General features: G+C 42.9%; 1 protein-coding gene across 1 annotated transcript in view; it reads left to right on the top strand.

Moving 5' to 3' along the window:
* Positions 1-15,847, top strand: part of cacna1ia (calcium voltage-gated channel subunit alpha1 Ia) — a 138,310-nt gene that overhangs the window by 76,365 nt on the left and 46,098 nt on the right. Inside the window, exons 22-27 of the mRNA XM_049561715.1 lie at positions 1,555-1,644; positions 1,819-2,011; positions 6,023-6,174; positions 7,304-7,413; positions 14,608-14,741; positions 15,139-15,209. Coding sequence (XP_049417672.1) covers positions 1,555-1,644; positions 1,819-2,011; positions 6,023-6,174; positions 7,304-7,413; positions 14,608-14,741; positions 15,139-15,209 — 750 coding nt within the window. The remainder of the gene's footprint in view (positions 1-1,554; positions 1,645-1,818; positions 2,012-6,022; positions 6,175-7,303; positions 7,414-14,607; positions 14,742-15,138; positions 15,210-15,847) is intronic.

Here is a 15,847-nt window from a genome sequence, read left to right as displayed (position 1 = left end):
ATGAAAGCTTTGCGCCGGAAATTCACTGTACTTCAAAATAAATGTGTTTTGTTTTTTTTTTACAAACTTGATACGTTCGCAAGTCACTTGCAGTCCATTTTAGAATGTAACCACGACCCACTTTTGGACCACAACCCACCAGTTTGGAACCACTGCCCTAAAATGTCTGACTTTGACTAGACTGACTCCAACCTGTGCAGATTTTGTTACTGGAGGTATGTCACTGATTGAAAAGCTAATTGCTGTCTAATACAGGAAACGCATACTGACCGGGAAACTGACTTTGACACAACACTGGCAAAAAAAAACCTGAGACCTTCAGCGCAGAGCGGATTTGTCAGTACTGAAAGTGGAGTTAGCATTAGCATAGTGAAATTTTTGATAGCAGACATTGTACAGTGGGCAGTTTTTGGATGTAAACTGGACCCTCGAAATTCCTTCCACTATCTACCAAAAACCCCGTTGAAGCAGATGTCATTGTATATTTCACAACCATTAAAACTGTTTCAGTCACTACCAGTTAGCCTCCAAGCTAACAAACAACTGAAATAAAAGTTGCTAACTACACTCGCCATTCTGATATGTCTGCTAGCTGTCAATTTTGGTGCGCAACAGACTCCTCATCTGAGTCTGGGCCGGACTGAGGATGCCTTCACAGCTGCCCTGTTTGGTTTGGTTCAATCAAACTCAAGTTCATTTGCCCCCTAAGTGCAGTTCATTTGGGCAGGTGTGAACACAGCGATCACACTCGGGTGCGCACCAAAACAACCAGACCGGGACCTTCTTGAAGAGGTGGTCTCGGCCAGTTTCAACAGAACTCTGGGGCGGTTTGTGGTGAGAACATGTTCCAACCTTGATCCGAACCAACTGCAGTCGCTTTATGCATTTTTGGGTTGAAAAAGCATTAGGAAGTTCCAGTTACATCCAATGCATCAAAACATTGTTTTCTAGTTGGAGCCGCACCTCGTTTTCAAACTGTATAGTTTGACTAAAATGAACAATGACAACAATATAGTCCACGATGAACAGCGCTAAAATCAACCTGTGTAGTTGTCCCTCCATTGTGACATTAGAAAGTGTCACATTTATCTTGCAAGTGTACTCTTCTTCAACGTTTGGTTTACTTCCTGGATTTTTCCAACATGGAAATTCTGACCAATCAAGAGCAGCTTTCTCGCGCAAGGCATTTGATCTGGTCCGTCCCTGATTCAGACCAAAGCAAGCGAACTCTAGGTCTGGAGGCACCCTGAGGCTCCCACATGTGAGGCTAAATTTCTCCGATGTTTCCTCAAGCACTAACGTTAGCCATCTTGATGAGCGCTGCTCTTACACCAGTCAACTAGCAGTACTAGTGCCGGAGAAAGTGGAAAGCGAAAGCTTAACTTTGTTTTTGTTTTGTTTTTTTTGTGGGTAAACCATGTCAAACAAGATATGAATCACAGTCGAGTATTTTTACATTCTTCAAAAGGAGTCTGGACGGAGACTTTATTGTATGTTTGTCCATAAAATAAGGATAACATTTTTCCTCTTTGTTGTCTGCCTGCTGTTGTCCAGGCTCTGATGTCCCTGTTTGTCCTCGCCTCTAAAGACGGCTGGGTCAACATCATGTATCACGGCCTGGATGCTGTGGCCGTGGACCAACAGGTACCTGCATATAAGCTGCACAGCAGCAAATTTTTATTACAAAAAGCTTTAGGCACCATCCAAAATGTAATCTGACTAAATCTTTTCCTCCTTCCCTCTCATCTCTGTTTTGTGACTTAACTCCTTCGTCACCATATTTCATATCGAATGTCATCGTGGCCACTCCAACCCCAGCCGGTGACCAACAACAACCCATGGATGCTGCTGTACTTCATCTCCTTCCTCCTTATTGTTAGCTTCTTCGTCCTCAACATGTTTGTTGGCGTGGTGGTGGAGAATTTCCACAAGTGCCGCCAGCACCAGGAGGTGGAGGAGGCCAAGAGGCGGGAGGAGAAGCGTCAGCGGCGCATGGAAAAGAAGAGGAGAAGTAAGAGAGAGGAATGTCAGGAGATGGATAGCAAAGAGGGCATAGAAGGAGTATGGAAGAGGAATAAAACAGAGGCACTGAGCAGCTGGAGGAGGAGACAGAAATAGAAAGGAGGGGTACAGTAAGAGAGAAGAGGCAGAAATAGATTTACAGAGTTACAGTGGGTACAATCAGTGATTACAAACACTTACATCCAGATATAATGATACAAATAACACAGTGTCTGAAACCAAGAGCTTGAACAGCTCACTCTACTGCTGTTATTGCTGTGACACACAAAAATCACTTTCTATTAGCATGTGGAGCTGTGATCAACACTGATGAAAATTTGTGCTGTAGATAGGAAGAGAGATGGAAATAGAGACAGACAGATAATAATAAACACACAAACAGCAAGTGTCATAATTGCTAATGTGCTCTGCAATTTGAGAGTTGTGTTGATAGTGATTCCAGCTTGATCAAAGCTTTTTTAAATTTTGCACTTCCAAGCGTTCAGTGTGGGCAGGGCTTCACTGGAAACATAATCTGCTACACAGCAGATGATCTGGTGTACAAGTGGGAACAGGAGCATTTTGAAGAAGTATTTTTTTTATCACTGCAGATAAACATATTACTTTTTTAAAAAAATTAGAAATGCGCTTTACGGTGGCTGATAAGGGCCAATGCACTACAACAGCTTTCCATTTGGAGAAACGTGCTGCTTCAGAAACAGTGCTAATTAAAAACCACATATAAACACCCCAAACAAATACAACAATGGAAATGTTCTGTAAATGTGTGTGTGTGTGTGAGTGTGTGAGTATGTGCGTGTGTCTAAGCGCAGACGTAAGCCTATGTACGAAGCTTATATAGTTTTGTAATTGTTGTTTTTTTTAGGAGGGGGGGCCGCTTGTAAGCCCACTCGGGTATTTATGACCTCTCCTGCACATTTTGTCTTATATTTTCTTTTTTTCTGTGTAATGTTCCTTTTTTTCCTTATAAGTGCAAACAATAAACAAACAAACAAACAAACAAACAATTCAAGAAAGAAAGTGCTGCAGAAAACCAAATACACTGACAGCAAACACACTGTAAATAGTCAAAAACACACAAACCCAGAAAACAAATGTAATTTTTTTGCAAAAACAGATTATCTCTGTTTGTATTTATTTTACAAAATAATTTCTTTTTTTGTGCACTCAATGACTGCTATCTGTTTTCGCAAATAAACTCTTTAAATGCATCAGAAAAACACTGCACATCCAGTCAATGTAGTCACCAGGCCTGTAGGAGGCGCACTCAGTGGAACAGCCTTATTACCTCCGCCAAGGAGGTTATGTTTTCGCCGGCGTTGGTCTGTTTGTCTGTTTGTTTGTCTGCAAAATCACTCAGTTATGAACGGATTTTGATGACATTTTCAGGAAAGGTGGATAGTGGGACAAGGAACAGGTGATAAAATTTTGGTGGTGATGGGTTGAAGCAAAATGGATAAAATAATAAAATAGCGCTAAATAGCACTGTGTATTCAAGTTTTAGAATAGACTCATTCCATGACCAGACGTGTGCCACCGGGTTGGCAGTGGTGAGTAGGCCTTCTTGTTCTAAAGTTGAAATGAATGTTCTGTGATGGAAAAAAAGAAAGTGAAAATTCAAAAAAACATATTATATTCTGTGTTGGTACAAAGTAAAAACAAAATAAATAAACCACAGTGTCTCCATGGTGAAGGCATATATAACCTAATAATGATAGTGATGCACATAACCTAATTGTGATGCAGGCTGCAAAATCTGATGCAGAGGGGGAGGGAATATCACCTACTTGGCGGAGGTCTGCACTCTCTGAGTGCTTTTCTAGTTTTTAAAATGAGAGAGAGGGACCATATGAGAGAGTGTCTGTGGATTCCAATACCCATTCCACCCTACTATTTTGTAAGACAAAAAAGATCTAGTCGTTATACATAGTATACCAAAAATACCAGGGTGTTCTACTGTGTCCGATGACGTTGTGCAGTTTAAAATCAGCATGCTTTTCGAGCTATTCTGACCCACAATCCTCTGCACAGTGGAAGATACGTCACATCGACTGAGTCACAAATAGATGACAGCTTGGTGACAGCTGTCAGAGCTGCGATAACAGATGACAGCACATTCCAGTGACTAATGACCAGCGAATAGTAGTTACAGGAATATTAATTGTTTAAGGCAACAAAATAATCATAAAGATAACCAACAACAAAAGCCCACGAGTGTGAAAATAACAGTGACAGAAATGCGTATGTGATTTTACTGTTGTGACAACTATGTATGTTGCAAAGTAACAGCAGAGCTCCCTGTGTTGACCTGCATCTCTGGTGTGCTCGGCAAATGGCGTTTTGTTACATCTCCAAGGTAACGGATACATGAGCAGGAGGGTCAAAGTTCAGGGCGCAATGTTATGATGAAGTAGTATATCCTGATAGTGTGCATACAGCATGCAACAGTAAGTACTTTGTTTGGGCAGCTGCTGCACTTAGTATGAGTAAAAAGAAAGGGTATGCGATTCAGAACTCGTGTTTGGTTTTAAAGCTGGAATAAAAGTGGAGTAAAGAGGTGCCATTACAGGTACATATTCTCAATGAACTGTCAAGCTGTCGTCTGTTTGTGGCTCAGTCTATGTGATGTATCGTCTGCTCTGCAGAGGATTGTGGGTCAGAATAGCCGGAAAAGCATGCTGGCTTGCATGCTGCAAAATTGGACCGGATGTAGGAGAACATCCTGGTCTTTTTGGCATACATATGGCCTTAGTCTTTTACAATATGATAAAAGAGCAACAGATTTACACAGCTAGCTATGCTGGAAAACCAACAACATGTTTAAATACCCATACCACCATATTACATGCCAGAAAAAGATTTAGTATGACACAATACATAGTGTGTCAAATATAGTATGCCAAAAATACCAGGATGTTCTACTACATTGGGTCAGATTTTGCAGTATGCAAGCCAAAGTGCTTTTTTGGCTATTCCGACCCACAATCCTCTGCACAGCGGACGATACATCACATCAACTGTGACACAGACGGCAGATTGACAGCTGTCAAGCTGTCAGAAATGGCACTGACAGATGACGGTGCATTCAGGTGACTGATGACCAGTTGATTAATAATGAAAGGAATATGAAATGGTTGATTGAATAAAACAATCCTAAATAAAACCACCAAAAAAGGGCATGAGTATTTAATAACAATAACAGAGAAATGTATAGCCTCTGTAATTCTACTATCATAAATATGTTAGAATCTACAATGTATACACTTAATACTTATTGCAAATTAACAAAATCAGAGCTGGTCAGGTTGATTTCCGTCTCTGATGAGCTCGATCAACAGCACTTTGTTTTATCTCCATGGTAACAAATGAGTAAGAGGGTCAAACTTCAGGGCGTAACGTTATGAGTAAGTAGTATGTCCTGACTGCATGCAACAGTACACACTTTTTAAAGGCAGCTGCTGTACCTACTTTATGTAAAAAGAAAAAGAATGTGATTTGGAACGCACCCCAATACTCTCTAGTCTCATCAGCCTCTCTCCCTGACGGCTCAAAGATCAAGCTGTTCTATGTAGAGCTCCCCCTAAAGGCCCTGAGAACATCCGCCGTGTTGACTGGATATACAGTGATTTTCTTTCGCATTTGTTTTCAGGGTTTCATATGTTTTTGAATTGGCTTCATTTCTGAAGCTGCAGATTTCTGGGCGGCACGTTTGTACAGTGGTTAGCATTGTCGCCTCACAGCAAGAGGGTTCCTGGTTTGAACTCAGGGTGGGGGAGCCCTTCTGTGCGGAGTTTGCATGTTCTCCGTAGGTGTGAATGTGAGCGTGAATGGTTGTCTGTCTCTATGTGTCAGCCCTGTGATAGTCTGGCGACCTGTCCAGGGTGTACCCTGCCTCTCGCCCGATGTCAGCTGGGATAGGCTGCCCTTGTTGGCTAACATACACTTAGATAACAAACTTAATATGTTTCAGAACTTTACTCATATATTTCTCTGCCAACAGAAGCCCAGAAGCTGCCCTACTTTGCCAGCTATGGCAACGTCCGCCTGATGATCCACACACTATGCACAAACCACTACCTGGACCTCATCATCACCTTCATCATCTGTATCAACGTCATCACTATGTCATTAGAGCACTACAATCAACCTCATGTAAGCAAAGATGCAGAGATGTGCATGTGGTGGCTGCAAAACAAATGAGCGTGTCATGTTCAGGGGGGGTGAACAGGTCCAGTTGTGTATGTGCGTCTGTGTGTGTGTGAGTGAGGTGATAAATGAGGAGAGCACCTTGCATACTTGCATTTGTGTAAGTAATTAGAGATTTGTGCAACTTAGCTGTGACTCCCCCTTAAAGTGCCTGTTCCACAAAATGTGGACTAAAAAAAGATAAACTCCTACAGGCTCCATCTCAGTGGGAAGAAGTTATGCTGGGGTTTTTATGCGGAGTATTAATGTCTGTCAAATCTTAGTGGCTGTTATCCTGCTCTTACATAAAGACTTCCCTTTCCCCAAACAGCAGTATCTTAAAAAGACACAGTGATACCGTTGACTGGTCAGCCACCATGAAACTGTATCCAGGCTGTGTGGCATGTGTTGTGAGTAGCATGCAGTTCATACAAAGGAGCTGTGATTGCACCGCTGATTTGATGCGGCCTGTTGTCAGAGCGCTGTTAGCTGCTCAGTACATGTGCTGTCTGTCCATTCATGTGTGATGAATGGAGGTTCAAACGCCTGATAGCGTTTTTTTTTTTTTGTTGTTGTGAGGTAGAGAAAAGTGATTATCCTTGAGATAAGATGCCCGTTTGACCTTTTAAAATGGAGCAAGCTTTTTCAAACTGACCGAGCATCGGATAAATATCACAGGTCTCGGCTGTATTTGTCAGCTGTTTGTCTTGACATTTGGCAGCCTCCCACTTGTTAGAAGCTACAGCTCTATTTATGAAAGACGAAAGCAGCCAAGGTGAATAAACTCCAGTCTGTACAGTAACTCGACGCCGGACTGGATGTTTAAGACAATTAAAACACTAAATATTTGAATACTGTGCAAATACATTTTATCTTAAAAAAATATATTGCTCCGGGGATGTAGTGTGTGAGTGTTTGTGCTGCTGTGAATGGAAGATGCCCTGTTGTTGCCTCTGGCATGCTTGATTTTACTCTACAAACAACGGGAACAATTCCGGTTCTACATTCCCCCTGCCGCTGATACTCCACCTTACCCCACTGCACACACACACACACACACACACACACATGCCCCTTTTTTACTCTCTCTTTCCAGTCTCTGGATCTCGCCCTGAAGTACTGCAACTATTTCTTCACCTCCATGTTTGTGCTGGAATCAGTACTCAAACTCATCGCCTTCGGCTTTCGCCGCTTCTTCAAAGACAGGTACAGTCTTTGTGTGTTTATACCTTGTGTTTTAGCAGCGTGATTGTGTGTGAGAGTCTTTCTCTTTCTGTCTGCATGTAAATGTATCTACGTGCTTATTCGTAGGACTATGTATACATGTTTAACTATAACACAAGACAGCTTGGTGTCACTGTAGAACTCATTCCATCCACAGTGGAGCAGACTGTACTGTACCTAAATGATGATTTTCAACCAGCTTTTTTTTAATGTGGCTGCATAATGAGGTCTACATTTCAAAACAGTTAGAGGTTCAATGGACCCTATCAAAGCGGCGCACAGCACGGCAGAACAGTCATTGCTAGTTTCACACCCACAGTTGTCATTTTCATTGCCAGCGCCCACAGTCTGTAAGTAGCATCTGGGTGTAGGTCTCAAAATGAGGTGTGGCCAGAACCGCCCACATTAGAGGAGTGGATAGATATTGTAAATGATATTTTTGTTATGGAAAAGATTACTTTTTCTCTTCATCTTCAGAAAAATGTGTTCATTAAATTTGAAGTGGGTGAAATATGCAAGACCCTTACGACATGATTTTGGGGAGGCATCATACAAAAGGCCCTGTAATGTGTAGTCAAGCAAACCTCATTGACTGCTATTGTTTGTTTTTTTTTCTCTCTTTAATTCCTTCTCATGTCTCCCCGACATATGGCGCTTATATGTACACTTAGGCCCAATCCCAATACCCCCCCTTGTCCACTACCCCTGGCCCTCAAAATGAAGCAACAAGGTGTGGGGGTTGAAATCTTTCCCTTGGAACTGGGACACCACTCACTACGTCACCGCGTCAGTTACATTCACGCTTACGTAACTATTTTAAACAGGAAGCTGCGAGCCATCTACATTTCCAACCGGCATCTACAATGGAGTCTCCAGTTTAGTTCATCCTACCGATCGCGTTTGCATTATTCATCATGCTTCGTTTAATGAACGACAGATGACAATGGACTTCTGCTAGCTAGCTAGTTAGCTAACCAGCTAACATTACAAGGCAGCATAGTTATACTGGCTGGCGTGTTGTTGTAATGTGAAAAATCCGACAATTTTGCAGAACAGGACAGATGACAAACGTCAGATAGTGTGAGCTAGCTAGCTAGCTAACAAGCAACCTGATGACGGTAACATTAGCTATGTATGAACTTTTTTCTCCATCTCTTGCTCGGTGGTAGCCATGGCGATGTCTACCCCTCGCTGGCAAGTAAGCATCTGAAATCCCTCGCTCCGAAGGGCTAGTTTCATACCCACTACCCCTCGTTATGCCCCCTACCCCTACACGCAAAAAGGAATTGGGACACCACTACCCCTCGCGGGAACGTGCAAATGTAGGGGTAGGGCCAAGGGGGGTTATTGGGACGGCCCCTGAATCTCTCCTAAAATATTCTACAGAGTTCCTAGATTGGGAAAAAAATTTGAACAGCAAGAGAAATTACTTTAACAAAATGTATGTTTTGCTTTGTAAACTGCTGTTAAAAAAATTATATATACAGTATATATATATATATATGTATAAATTGAGGTGCAAGGCTCATCATTCAGATAGTGAGATACGCCTCCATAGAAGGCTTCACACCGCTCCTCCACTCTGCTTGTTACACACAGTGAGGCGTGCATGGGCTGTGGGAGGGTGAAATAATACATCATTAATGAGGAAAATAATTACATTCTCTAAAATGTGAACACAGCAGATAGCAGGGCTGCAGAGCTGCTGTCCGACTCCTCATTAAGAGAGACGCTGTGTGCGTTTACACACGAGCAGCAGCGTAAGTTCATTGATGAATTCAGAAGCTAAACATTTAATTCTCCTTCTTCTGTCAACTTCATAAATGCTGTTTTTAGTTGTGCTGCTTAAACGTCCCACAGTATTTGCTGCGGTGACGTTACTGTTCTTACTGCAGAAAAAATGCTTGCTTGTCCAAATTGCCAAATCCGCCATGCAGATAGCAGTGCGGCAGGTGCAGGCACACGTGGCTGTTAAATGGAATAGGGGATGACACTCTAATGGGTTAGATTCACGTTACGCCCAGAACACACCTATGATTAATTAAGGGACTGAATACAACCCCTCTGCCACTTATGCCTTGTTTTGTGCTCAGATTATGCACTGTTTAAATAACACTTACACCATGCACCGAGGCCAGTGGTTCTCAACTGGTGGGTTGCGGGTCCATTCTGAATGAACCACTTGTGACTCACGAACGTGTCAGGTTTGTAAAAAACGTTATTTATTTTGACGTATAGTGTATTTCCAGCACAGAGCTTTAATTTTAAAGTGCTGTTTCCTGCTGTAGAGTGAGTGACTAACAGATAGACACTTGACAGAGACAGCAAACTAGCTCGATGACGTGGCCAAACGCATGTATGACGCTGAATATGTTATGTGTGGACCTTACACTAATGAGGAATCTGGACCCAGTGGCTGGACCAGTTGGGAGCCACTGCTTTAGAACATGCGCTATAGATCATTTCAGTAAGGCCCAATGTCACCAAAAGTGATAGTGTCTCCCTACAGTATGTTTTTGTCTGCTCAGCTCTGTCACTCATCAAATATTTGAAGTGAAAATTAGACATTAAAGCCACCATCAGAACTCCAGGCACATGCCATAATCTCCTGAATTAACATATAATATAAATAGTGCCACAATAAACAGTTATTTAGTTCAAAGTGTGACAGCTGTACAAATCCCACAAAGCCTTTTGCTTTGATCATTATAAATGGAATAGAGAATAACGGCTTTGACGATGCAGAGGATTATGAAATATGTTGAAACATGTGAGCCCGCTCTGACACGTTCTGTTATTAAGTTGGCTGAACCATGACAGCTATCACACATCATCAGTTCTGTCAGAGACAGCCTGCTGAAATGTCCTGATTGCAACAGCGAGACACAAGAATTTATGTTTTTAAAATAGTATTTAGGTTTCCATGGTCACCATCAAACCATTCTTTCATTCCTGAATCTCATAGAGTTTTATTTGCAGTTATTAAAGCTTTGAAAATGGATATGACAATGCTTTTTCTAGGGCTGCCCCGGACTAGGAATTTTCCTGGTCGACCAATAGTCATCATTTAGGGCCATTAGTCGACTGGTCGCCTGCATGTTTACGATATTAATTTAATTATTGAATTATATATTTTGGGCGGGGCAACACAATGGTTTGAGTTGAAGGTGTGAGAAAGAATAGTATCAGTAACATTGTTAACACTGTGCTACATTACAGAGAAATACAAAACCGTACTAATGAACCTTCATTAATATAGGCCTATATTTTATCTACAAGTGCACGTCACACACTGAGCGAGCAGCCTGTTAATGACGCTGTGGGCTAATGGGCATGTAGCTACTTCCATGTTTCAGATGATGCGTCATGTTTGTAGTCGACCAATGAAGATGAGTTTACATATCACCTTGGGTTTGTTCTTCACCTTCTCAAAATGATCCCACACTTTGGATTTCCTGCCCGACATGTTATTAACTAGCCTGTGGAATAACCGCAGGTACCAGCCCTGGAAATCAGGGGCCGTACACATGCTGCGTCTTTGGGCAGTGGGTGCTACTCTTGTGCCTTTTCTGGGCCAGCTTTTAAGAGCGCAGCAGCAGGGTGCCATTTGCGTTTTTGCATTATTCACAGTTAACATGAAACTGCTTTATTCAGTGTTTTTAATAGTTTTAATGGCCAGATTCATTTGTTTTGGAGAGGAAGAGACCTCTGCAGATAATTCAGCTCCTGGTAAAACTTGCTAAACGTCTGGATCTTAAGTTACAAAAGAAAAATCTGAGCACACATTCGCACATGCTGGGCTAGCAGCCTGTCTGCAACAAGCCAAACAACATCAGAGAAATGCTGTTTTGTTACGTGAAACTGCTTTAGGGGCCGTACACATGCTGAGTCTTTAATCGCCAGTCAGGCCTTTTCTAAGCCAGCTTTCAAGAATGCTGTGGCAGGTAGCGTCTGAGGTTGGTTTGCAAGGTTTCAAGCACCATATAGCCTGTTTACCTGAAATCCTGAGTGCAGAGCTGATCTTCTTCCAGGCGCTGTTTATAAGTGTGTAGGCCTATCGTCTGTGGGACAGATGTAAAGCTCTGGGTAGCCCTGCACTAACATGATCAACTTTTCTGTAATTATCAGACTGAATATTTACAGAAGAAGGGAAAGATATCTGTCGGCTGTGATTGGTTTGTAACGTGACTCCTGCCTGACTACTGAGCGTGGCCACTTCCTGTGTCTGTCCTTTCAAGATAAATTTGCACATGGTCCAGTCATAAAGGTTTGGATTTATTTTGACAAGGCACAGCTCCTAATAGAGTTCCCTTTTATTTTCTGTGACTAAGCAACCAATGAAATCCTGCCAACTAATGGCCTTTCTGGTGGACTAAAGTTTGGCCGACTGTCAGGGGTCAGCCCTAGCTTTTCCACTGTACTACAGCATCATTTGCTTAACAAAACCAAATTATCTGTCAGCTGTCTGCATGTGATACCACTGCACTTTTCATTTCTCCCACGTACTGTACTCACCTCTGTTTGACCTCCATGGGAAACACACCTCAGCACCAGTCTGTTCACTCCCACATTCATTCAGTCAGAGCTCAGACAAATTGATTTGTCACTCACTCAAATGTGCACGGCGATGACACTGATGTCTTATTCTTTTCAGGGATATGTGGCGACTAATTAAAGACAGAAGCAGATTTGGGGAGCTTATATTACACTGATGGTAGTTTAATGTCGTTGACCTATTTTAGTTTGTGACGAGGAAGGGGGGAGAAAGAAAGGTGCCAGAGGGAGAGAGAAAGAGAGATGGGAGGGGAAGCTGGAGTGATCAAAGACAAAAAAGGAGGAGGACAAATGAGTGATGAAATGAGAAAAGAGATGGGCGGATATAGAAAGAATTTATCACACGGTTATCAGCTGGCACTTTGTCTCTTTTTATGTAGTGTCAGCAACAGCCGTGAGCAGTCATTGTGCATAGTGTGATTTATAGGCTGGGGTGACTCTCGGGCCAGCTTTAGAACTGGGTCAATGGAGTAGACGGCAACACACAAACACACTGCCACATGTGCCACCAACAGAACTGCAGGTCTGTGTACCGTAGAAGTGCGTGTGTAGTTAAAGTGTATGTGTAACAGGCCAGAAGGTTCTGAGGCTGACAGTGAAGAAGATACGAAACACAGATTTTGTTCAGCCTTTTGGGGAGTAACAAGTGCATTATTACCAGGTGCGCTAGATCACCTCGATGACTTTGATAAAGTGATTAAGGAACATTATTTGTAAATAGAATCAAAGGTAGCTGCTGTCCTCAGTAGCGCTGTATGGCTGCAACCGTAGAGGATCATGCACCTTCTTTTGCCGCTGTGAAAAGGTGGGTAAAACTGTAAAAAGTAGACCTACTGTCAGCCAAGCTCTGACAACACAGGGAAACATGATCATGTGCATGGTGATAATGAGTCATGGGTGGCGGTTGATACACTGTTGTCGTTGGAGTTTTAAATAAGAGAGTTTGGCAAGCATTCCGACAAATGAATTGGCAGTGCCAAGTGTTTTAGCACTCTGTCTGCCTTGCATCACCACCTTGATGATTTCACAAAAGATGTGTATTGACTGTGTTCCAAAAAGTCTCAAGATAAATGAGGACTACAGCAGTACGTCTTGATGCAAATACATGAGGGGACAAAGGACAAACACCTGGGGAAGCTCGCTTAAGTGGTGTATTTACATCAGGTCACCTGCTCTTAAAGGGACAGTTCATCCCCAAATCAAAAATTCCTATTTTACCTCTCACCTGTGGTTCTGTTTATCAATCTAGATTGTTTTGGTGTGAGTTGCCGAGTGTTGGAGATATCAGCCTTGGAGATGTATGCCTTCTCTTGAATAAAGCTAAACTAGATGGCACTCAGCTTGTGGTGCTCAAAACACCAAAAAATGTCTCTTTCCAGAAATCATGATCCAATTACTCAAGATAATCCACAGACCTTGTTGTGAACAGTTTCATGTAGGACCTGTTTTCTTTCTATCATATCAAAGTCCGCAACACCAGGGATCAGCATGCCCAATGCACTAAACCCTGATTCCTGTCCCAGTGGGTGGTGGGCCCACAGGGCGACGGCCCCATGTTATTTTTTTTTGGGCTGAGCCACCAGATACTTGCTAGTGAGCTCCCCCACCCCCAGGTGTCCCCATACCGGGCAAGTTGCTCGAAGTCCGAACAGTCCGTTTCATCAAGGTCTTCTTGATTCGCTTAGTCTGGCCCTTCCCTCGGGACCACTCTGCCTTGGGAGACCCTACCAGGGACTATTCGCCCTGGACAACACAGCTCTCAGGTTCACAGGGACACGCAAACCCCTCCTCAACCTTAAGGTGGCGATTCTCAGAAGTGTAGTGAAGAAGGAAGTGTGCATCTACTCATGGACGAGATGCTAGTGCTTGTAACAGTGTGAGATGTAAACATTATGGGGTCCTCGTTGGCTGAGCTGTCGCATTAGCTAGCTCAGTGGTGCTAGCTGTGCTAGTAGTAGATGCACACTTCTTTCTGCACAGTGTAAGCAAGGTCTGTGGATAATCTTGTGTAACCGAGTCATGATTTACAGAAAGAGACATTGCTGTTGAGTTTTTAAAATTTATATATTTTGGCGCTGAGCTGAGCTGAGTGCCATCTAGTTCCATTATATTTAAAAGAAGGCAGACATCCTTACAGCTGATATTTCCAACACTTGGCAACTCACACCAAAACAATCTAGACTGATAATTGGCACTACAGGTAAGAGGAACAATATGTATTTTTGATTTGGGGGTGAACTGTCCCTTTAATTGACATGTTTCAATGACTATGGCTTCAAATTGTTTTGATTCCCGACCATATTCATCTGATCTGGCATCATCTGTTTCCCATCTGTCCCTAAGCCTTAAAAAGAAATTGTCTGACAAGCATTTTGCTGCAAATGTTGGATTTATTTTGGGACCAAGGCGCTGTAGCATCACTGGTAGAAATGAAGAAGAGTGAAGCGTTGAAAGATAACTGATAATTAACTCCTTATGTTGTAAGGTCCTGCTTGCCTACAAACTCGCCAGTATGCCAGTGCATTTGTGTCTACAGTGTATTTGCCTTGTCTGCGTGTGTGGTGCAATGCCTTTGTGCACCTCCCTCCATCACATGAGTGCGTGCGTATGTGTGTGTGCTAGGTGGAACCAGCTGGACCTCGCCATTGTGCTTCTGTCAGTGATGGGCATCACCCTGGAGGAGATTGAGATCAGCGCTGCCCTGCCCATCAACCCCACTATCATCAGGATCATGAGAGTACTGAGGATAGCACGAGGTACTACACATGTTAAATACACACAAACACACACACACACACACACACACACACACACACACACACACAAGTCCTATCCCAGCCGCACTTCCTGTAAATCCTTTCAATAAAACAGAACATTGATTTGGTCTTGCTGCTGATGTGTTAAATATGACCATTGAAACTGTGAACGTTTACAGGTCAGTTAGCTGTAGCATAGCATGTCTAAAGGGCTGTTTTGTGCGTACAACCATGTGTGTGTGTGTGTGTGTGTGTGTGTGTTACATGGGGTGTAAATTAAGAACTGACCTTTCCACAGTTAGATGTTTCCCATTTAGCCTGTAATTGAACCTGAGGGATTTCCTCCTAAATGCCCACACTTAAAGTCTCTCTGTCTCCCTCTCTAACACACACTCAGTGCTGAAGCTGCTGAAGATGGCGACAGGAATGAGAGCCCTGTTGGATACGGTGGTCCAAGCCCTGCCTCAGGTAGAGTACACACACATACACACACACACACACATTCCAAGACACTGCCTCTCCCTCAAAGAGAGAGATTTGGCCAGTCTCTCAGTCAATAGTCAGAGTAGCACAGACCCCCTCCTTCTCTTTCTCTGCTGGCCTGTAGGCAACTCTAATAGATGACTCATTCATGCCACAGACTGGTAGACTGACACACACACACACACACACACACACACACACACACACACACACGCGCTTTGTCTTATTTTCACTTTCAGCACCATGGAGAGTACCCAGGCTCCCACTGCGACCACAGTGTGCTAGAAACAGTGGGGGCTTCTTAAACCAGTCTGCAGTTCATTTGGTGGTGAGATGTCCACGGAGTCAGGCAGTTTCTAGGCCGTCCGAGTGTCAACATCAGTCCAGTGCACTGAAAGTTCAACTCTCAAGAAAAGTCCCAGAATGCATCTTTGCGCTATATTCTTACTGACTTGAAGACGTGGCTGTTTTCTTTGAAGCATCATATGAGTTTGCAATAAAACAGGAAACAACAGAAGAAATGTCAAGTCTTGTAATGTATATATGATATTTTATGTGGTTTTCATGTGCGTCTTACTTCTCTGAATGTCTTCACCAGTGTCCCACTGTTTATTAATCAATAA

This window comes from Epinephelus fuscoguttatus, linkage group LG19, assembly GCF_011397635.1.
Source record: "Epinephelus fuscoguttatus linkage group LG19, E.fuscoguttatus.final_Chr_v1".
In the NCBI taxonomy this organism is placed as follows: domain Eukaryota; kingdom Metazoa; phylum Chordata; class Actinopteri; order Perciformes; family Serranidae; genus Epinephelus; species Epinephelus fuscoguttatus.
The sequence above is the reverse complement of the archived record's forward strand: the minus strand, read 5'-3'. Positions and strand labels throughout refer to the sequence as shown.